This window comes from Lepidothrix coronata, unplaced genomic scaffold (genome assembly GCF_001604755.1).
Source record: "Lepidothrix coronata isolate B3197 unplaced genomic scaffold, Lepidothrix_coronata-1.0 Scaffold33, whole genome shotgun sequence".
NCBI lineage: Eukaryota > Metazoa > Chordata > Aves > Passeriformes > Pipridae > Lepidothrix > Lepidothrix coronata.
This window is the reverse complement of record NW_016690213.1, coordinates 5,993,046-6,001,277: the sequence shown is the minus strand read 5'-3', so window position 1 is coordinate 6,001,277 and position 8,232 is coordinate 5,993,046. Positions and strand designations below refer to the sequence as shown.

The 8,232-nt window shown below is 37.6% G+C and overlaps 1 protein-coding gene across 2 annotated transcripts in view; it reads right to left on the bottom strand.

Annotated features, from left to right (window-relative positions):
- Positions 1-332: 332 nt before the first annotated feature.
- Positions 333-8,232, bottom strand: part of EPAS1 (endothelial PAS domain protein 1) — a 78,127-nt gene continuing 70,227 nt past the window's right edge. For both annotated transcript variants that reach the window (XM_017811684.1, XM_017811683.1), the window contains exons 11-16: positions 7,616-7,726; positions 5,430-5,917; positions 4,223-4,346; positions 4,013-4,130; positions 3,341-3,520; positions 333-2,655 (exon numbers count right to left, since the gene is read on the bottom strand). In XM_017811684.1, the coding sequence (XP_017667173.1) occupies positions 2,504-2,655; positions 3,341-3,520; positions 4,013-4,130; positions 4,223-4,346; positions 5,430-5,917; positions 7,616-7,726 (1,173 nt within the window). In that variant the 3' untranslated portion in view covers positions 333-2,503. The remainder of the gene's footprint in view (positions 2,656-3,340; positions 3,521-4,012; positions 4,131-4,222; positions 4,347-5,429; positions 5,918-7,615; positions 7,727-8,232) is intronic.

Genomic DNA, 8,232 nt, shown 5'->3' with positions numbered 1-8,232 from the left:
GGGGCAATTCTGCCTGTAAACTGTCATTTGGTTGGCTTAATTGTTTTTTAAGGGTAGCATTACAACAGGCACCCTCAGCTCCTCAAACAGAAACACACAGTTTTTAAATGGAAGCAGCAGTCTGAACCATAGGTCATGTTTCAGAAGGGCAGTGGTCTGCAGGGCATTAATTCTTCATTTGAGGAAAGATGGGTAAACTCTACAAAACAGTTGACAATATGGACCTTTGGCAGGCTACTTCCCAGATCTCAAATATGAGTAACATTTGATTGTTCTTTCATTCTTCAAAGATCAATGCAAACCTTTATTTTCTATAAATAATTTAATAAATACTTTTGTTTTACAATGATACAACAAATAACAAATTCATAGCAAATGAGTCACAAAGAATTTAGGATCAGTATACTTTAATAAGGTATCAGTGTCAAAATACATTTCCTTATCAAGTTAAAGTTCCCATACAGTTATAATATTGTCAATAAGAATTCAGCAATATAGATTATGAAATAATTATGATAAAAAGTATGATTAATATTAAGACATGGAATATTTTTTTCAGAGTGTTTTAGTAAACTGTTAGGGTATAACATTTTTAATGCTGAAACTACACAAATAAGAAACAGAAGAGCAGTATTCAAGTGTCTTTAATCCTTGAAGCCTTAAGTCGGTGCACTGCAAATTTGTCAAATCTGGCTTGCCAATTTTCATCAGATGTTGAAGTTTACAACATATTTTTTCCACACAGTAATAACTTCACTTTAAGAGTAGACTGTTTTTGGTAATAAACTCTTGAAAGATTGCCTATAATAGGGACTATAATTTTTTTACATCATGTACCAATAACAAAAGGTCTTCAGCTTTTCTAAGTGTGTGTGGTTAAGACTCGCTTAACGCAGCAAACTCTGAAGTGCTCTATGAACCCAAGGCTCTCTCTCTCTGCAAGTGTCAGTGCATGATATAAAGCAATTTTATACACCAAGCTTCAGCAGAATCAGAAATCTCAAAAAATATATTTTTGTTCTAAGTTTCCGGGCCAGATTTTTAGCTGTAGTACATTGCCACTGTTCCATTTTCTTCGATGAAGCTACAGTGATTCATACCAGTGGAGGAAAGAAGATGATATATACCAACACAGATCTAGGTCTATGTATTTTAAAGTCAGAACTGCTCACCTGCCTTTTACTGTAATTTGCTGTTTAGATATGTTGTAATTTCAACTTTCAAACCCTTTTGCCTTTGAAAGCATTCAAAGCCTTATTTTTCAAATATGTGCATGACAATTAATGATAGTTGGAAAGGAGCTCTGAAAATGTCTGGCTGTCTTTTAATGACTTTTAACCTAAGGCAAGTAAAAATAAGAGACCTCACTGCTGGCCACTCATCTCACTACAAAATCCTTAATTCTTCTTGTCTACTTATAACTGAGTTAGCCTAATACACTGGGAAATACTACTTTTAGTTTTAATGATTCGATCTTGCAATTATATTGCTAGCTAGCTTATAAAATGAAAAAGGGCAACATTAATCAGAGGTGTTAGTACTGGCCGCTGCTCCGATTCCTGAAATATCAGCAACATCATAACAAATACTACTAGTTTCTAGCAGAAACAGCTCTTAAAGTTGTTGTGTCATAGATATAGCAAAAGTACCAAGAGATGATTAACAACTGACCCAGAGAGAAATAATAATTAAAAAAAGATCTGTTTTGTGTAAAAAATAAAGGCAAAAACAGAGAACAAAACCAGAAATTTCAACACAAATGAAAACACAGGTCTAAATCCTCCACTGGGGCAAAGCTGAAGGACTCCCTTGGTTATAGAGTTAAGCCAGGTTAAGGCAGCTGAGAATGTGGCTTGCTTCTGAGGAAAAAAAGCTTACAACGTGCAACTTTCACAGATACCCACAAACATTGCATTTCACCATTCACATTTCTTCCAACAGTGTATAAAAATGAAGGGAAGGGGTGGGAAGCAGAAGGCTGGGATTTTTCCTTAGTATGCTTTTCCAAAAGATATTAAAGTTACAATAAAATAAATGCTGGAAAACAAAAAGACTCAAAGGATTTTAATTTGGCAGATCAACAAAAAACTGTGGTCGGAGATCAAATTTGTTTCATTCATCTTTGGCAATAAAAGTAAATCTTTGCAGTGCTGCAGCCAAAGTATTACATGATGAGGCATTTATACCACAGCTTTTTATTAGCATGAAATTTGAAAAAAAATTTCAGAATATAAATTACAGGTAATGAGATAAGGGGAGGGTAATCAAATTCTCTAAACACAACCTTAATTGCAATAGAGAAAATACAGTAGATGTATTTCTTTAATATGAATAATAAAGTGAGTAACTTCAAAAGGCCACTATTTGGTAATGTGGACAGGTTCAATATCTAAGTAAAATCCTGTAAAAGTGTATTGGTATTAGAAATTGTCTACTTGCAAAAATATATTTAAAAACTGAAGCTGTTTTGAACAGTATAGGCCACAGAATATTGCAGGCCTGCTCAGGTTGCCTGGTCCAGTGCTCTGAGCAGTTCACTGCCCTGCAGAAGTGTAGAGCTACCCAAAACAGGGACATTCACCTCACAGTCATATCTTGTCAACTCAGGCAGCAAGTAGGGTTCAAAGGAGGGCCCCAGCAGACGACTGGTCATACCTAGAACAGATTAGTGAAGTAAGTCATGGTGCTGAGACCAGAAAGAGCACTTGTTTCTTCCCCCCCTTCTGTTTATATCACTAATGATTTTATTTTGGTCAATTTTATGTCAATATGCCAGAGTTAACCTACGCACCATTCTGACTTAAACTCCTGTAAGCGTGTCACACCTCCAAATTTAGATTGTTCCAAGAAAAATTATATTAGTGTACGTGAGGAAAACCGTAGAAAACAACAAAGTTTCTAAATTGACATCCACTCACTTTATGTATTAAAAGGAATGTATACATGTCCCCTTTAATTACTTATTTCAACTTCTAGAAGGCACATGTTAAGATTCTAACCTACAAACCTTCCATGTTAATGCTGTAGTGAAGTTGTTTAGTACGATGTAAACAATTCTATCACAAGACAAGAGTATGGATGGAGGATGACAGGACCTCCAAGGTAAAAAGGTATTAATTGAAAGGAAGGGTGAAAATACTTTTCCTTATATATTACAAATGTTAACATTAAAGTATCACACTAAACCACAGAACTAATTTTTCATGTTATGAAGCAGTACGTATTTGGATCTTAGCTTATCACATCCTCCTCCATATTTTTTTATATGTTTTCTTTTCATGGAATCAGTATTGGAACTAAATACCAACACTTTCCAATTTCTGTATTTGACAGCTCCTACCTGATGCTTTATGAGCTGGCTGAACACTGTAGTCCGGACAATGGGAACTGTAAAACGGAGGGGGAAATGCTCCTGCTTTCAAATTCTCACCCGGACTGCCACAGGTGGGTTGATGCCGCTGCTGCAGTTGCAGTTGATTCATTGGTTGGCTCAGACCTCTTGAGTTACAGACAAATTCATCTGGTATTTAAATAATAGAAAAAAAATTAAATGAAGCCATTGTAATAATTATAGTAGACAATACTAATCCAAAGCAAAATGATCTTCGGACTGATGGTGTCACAGCGTAAGCAAATCTGCATCTTGTCAAAAAGGAAGCCCAGAAAGAGCACTAGCTCTAGCAGTAGTATTGCACACGAGATATGCACGTGTAAGGAAACACAATGTTGTAGAGAAACCGTATCTATCAGCAGGAGGTAAACCCAGCTCCATTAAGCTGATTTCCATTATCTCCAAAGCAAGTGTGAACGTACCTGAAACCAACTACCTGGTATTTATCAAATGCACCTTAAATTGTTCAGCTCTTAGCGATACAACTTGATCTTTAATTTTAGTGTAGTGTAATATTTACAGAGCTTATTTACATTTCCTTTTGAAAGAGCTTTTGTATCTATTCAACCTGTCTTAAAATTGTGCTTCAACATATAATGTTGTGAAACCACTTTGTCTTACCAGTAAGAACACTTGTGCTGAGAGATTTCTTTTCTGTAACCAAGGAACAGTTTTCCCCTTTGAGAAATTTCATTCTCTTCCACATTAGGTGAGATGGGTTAATGACAGATGGATCTCCCTAGAATGTGAAGGAAAGCAAATCAAACAATTACAGTGATAACCATGGGGAGTCCAAAGTTGTGAAGGGGGTGCATTTCTTATGATGATTACCCCACTCAGCTGTTGCAATGCTTGTTCTTCATAATCCAGTTGTCGTTTCAGTTTCAAACTGTTAGACAGAGCAATTCTTGCTGGGTTTATATCTATACCTCGTTGTACAAAAGCATCCAGGGGCCTGTGGAGAGGAGGTATCCATGAGTGCACAGGGAAGCAAATCTCAATCATCTGGTTAATTTATACAGATTCTTCTTTCATTTAAAGACATTTAAGGTGTCTTTGAGACTTGCCAGTGGACAGATCTCAAATGTAAAATTTTTTTATTTCCTTTTATTAGTCATCACACAATCTTTGGAGACTTTTGACGTTTGGGATCAAAGACTAATGAAAGATTAGCATAAACAGCCTCTAGGGATCTCCAAGCAGACATAGAAATGCTATGGAAAAGAAAGTCATGCGATTTTTAAGAAAAGGATTTGAGAGCCATGTCTGTCCCCTTGCTTTGCATACTAAGTATGAACACACAGGTTGCTAACTGGGGACAGACCCTCTCTTTCCAGATGCATATTCAGACACTGGTATTTCTGCCCACAAGAAATCCCAAAAAGCAAACTGCACAGCTTCAGGTTTTAAAATGACCATTACTATTTTATGTACTTTCTGAACATTTCAGTGTGACCAACACTAAAGAAGCTACTTAGAAATGTCTAGCTATGAAAGGCAACTTCTAGGACTGTAGCCTCTGATCTACATCTCAGCACATATTGTTTACATGTGTAATAAAGCAAACAAGGTGAGGAAGCGTTGTAGAAAAAGAGCTGTAATTTTAAATCTTAGCTGTAGTATTTACATATGCCAACAATGTGCTCTCATCCCTCCTTCTTCCCCATTTTTTGTTGTGAAGGAAACATATGCCAGGTGAGAAAATACGCACAGGTCCCTGCTTATTGCTGCACCAGTAAGTCTTTTCAGTATGTCAAGCATGCTTTGCAAAATTAATGGTGTAATTTTAAACTGATCAGCAGGAAATCCATTCACATATCCTTACAGGCAACGAAAAATTTGCCCACTTCAGCTTCTACCAGACTCACTGCCACTGGGAGAGCACCACATTAATTTCCCCAGAGGTACAGTCCGATGCCTATCACAACAAAATTGTTCCAGCTGAATTGAGAAAAAGAATTTTTCAAGATTACGACCCTTTTCATCCCCCGAAATATTTTCTGAGTAAAATACATAGTTGTACTACAAAAGCACTTACCTTTTTTTATAAATGGGCACCCTTGGAGAATGTAGTGGTGGCCCTGAGGGGGAATTTGATAGGGGTCCTGAGTATTTATCCATGAGTCTCCATTTAGCAGGAACATATTCTAATGGGGGATCAGGTGGCCACTGGGTGTTCGGTCTTCCTCCCATCGAAGACAGAGGAGTGCTGGCTTGGTCATGGTATGGTGGCAGTGATGACCTACTCATATTGTTGAAGAACACCGATGACAGGGACCCAGGACCACCAGGGTTAATTTTTTCATTTGATATCTGTGGGCAATATTTCTCTGGGAGGAACTGATTCTGTGAAGTAGGAGCAACGGGTTGGAAGATGGTACTCATGCTACTTAGACTCTGCTGGGTATTTTGTGCACTTTCAGAGAGAGGACGTTCCTCTTGGCAGATTGGACTGAGCTGGAAATCTTCTCCATCCATAGGAATGTAAGGAGCCAAGGTTTCAAGGTCCAGTTCATTGAAGTCAGTCTGTGCGAAGATAAAGTAAGTTCATAAAGAAACTCAAAGTTAATAATAGTTGTGGCACTTAGTGTGATATGGAATACTAACAGATGTTAAGTTGAAAAATCACCATATGCAAAATTTACCTACATGAAACTGGTCAACTCCTGTTTAAAGATGTCTTATTTCTATGCTAGCGTACATGTTCGTCATATCATCTTCAGCAAAATTAAGACAACAAACTGAAGGAAAAAAACCCTCCCAGATGAGCAGTATTTAGTAAAGCATCTTGCATACAGCCTGCAACATCAGTGTGATCTGAAGTAGATCACACTAAGCTTTGAATAACTTGTCTGTCAAGACTCTACAACATGTGGCATGTAGTTCAACCTTAGGCTTTTTCATGCTAAAATAGAAAACACAGCTTTCTTATAATCTAGCTACATGAAAAAAGGTGTCTAAAAATGCAAAAGTGGAAAAAATTTAGCTGGAAGGACATTATCACACTTAAATCGGTATTCCTTTTTCTTTTGGAGGACTTGTCATACCCAGATCCATTTCTCTTGGCATTTGACCAAAGTTGAACAGAGAGGATAATCAATGTTGGCCCACCAGTCAGCTCATAACACCCCTGTGGCACTTTTTAACACTCATTTTCCCCACCAAAGCTGCTGATGTGGTCGGACACACCTGAGCAAACAGATGCTGAATCTGACAATACTGAAGTTTGCACATGTCAAGTCTTGCACTGAGTTTGATCCTGATCCACACTTGCCTCCTATCTGTCCACTCTTTCTCTTGCTTTAATTTCTATTTCTATGTCCAGGCTTAGATGAAATTTCTTCAGAACTTGTACTACAGCCTATTTAAGTCTGCAAATTGTGTTGGCAAATTGAAGCAACCACCTCATTTGGGCTCCAGTCACCCCGAACCTTCTGTAGGATTAATAGATGCAGACGAGTGTAAGGTCTGTGCTACCAGTTAGCAGTGCCTGTTCCTTTCTCTTGACTATAAAGAGGCATAAGCTCTTAACAAAGGCATTTCAATTAAGTATCAAAAGTTACATAAGCTGGATCAGGCCCACACCTTTTATTCACTAGCTCACTTGATGTAATGTTACAATAGTGGATTTATTTATTTATAGAGAGAATTTCTACACTTACACCCTGATTAGGATGCAGGAGATAGAAAGCATATGTTATTTTATGTGCAAGTAATTGTCAAATCTCTCTGAAAACCTCCAAGAGGTAAAACAGGAATATATCCAAAATTAGATTCTGTTTTGTAGTTAAAGGAGATGTGTGCTATAAGGGGCATTCCTCTCTCATTTAGTTGTTTTGCAAGAATTAGTTTATTTATTTTTTGTTCTAGAAAGGATGTTTGCTCATTAGTCATTAGTCAGGACTAAAAAAAAAATTGCTGCTTATGTTACATATCCAATCCACAGAAGCCTCCAAATTCTGAAAGCTCTCTGGTGCTCCTTTCTTCTTAGCAGTGCCACCAGTGACACTCCAAACCTAGTGCTTCAGGGAGTTAGGGACAGAAATTGACACTCCAGTTTTTGAAAGTGCATTGTTTTGTTAGTGTTGTGCATGAAAGATTTGGTGTGTATGTACAAATGCAGTTTGTGTATTGTATCACAATATCTGCACATATAATATGCATCTGTACTGTCTGCTAGCAGGGGACTGATTTTTGTGGCTCTTGGAAGAGATAGTTCCTTACCTGGGAGGTGCACTGACTTTTTGATTCTGTGTCCATGGCAAACAGTTTTTCAATCACCTCAATCTTAAGATCTTCATCCACGGAACTGTAATAATCTTCTGGGCTGCTGGGCTGCACGAAAATAACAATTCGTTTTAAGCAGTAAGACAAGCACGGTTTGGTTTAGCATCACGTCATTTATACCAAGCTATTCAGTAACAGATCTTTCCTATGAAAAGCAAATGGCTGAATGTGCGTTTAGCATCCTCAAAACCCAAAACTGTCCACTTCTATCATATGCTTTTCTCCAACACAAGATTGTCAGTACAAAACACAGGCACCAAATACAGGAACCTAGTTGTCATCTTAGTTTAAATGTTTTTTGGCATCTCGGACCAAGAATGTACAATATTAAATATTTTTGTCAAGGACAGAAATGCTCAGCAGTATCTCCATGCTTTTCTTAAGATTGGACACCCTCTCGTAAAGGCCATCTAAGAGTGGCTCCAGCTCTTGGGGGCAGTGCCATGAAATAATTCATTCTTTCAGTGGGGAACTCCATGGAGCTGCTTTCAAAAGCCAGAGTTGGGTAAGCTTCCTAAAGATCACACTTTCTAGTTAACAAACAGAAAGAGGAC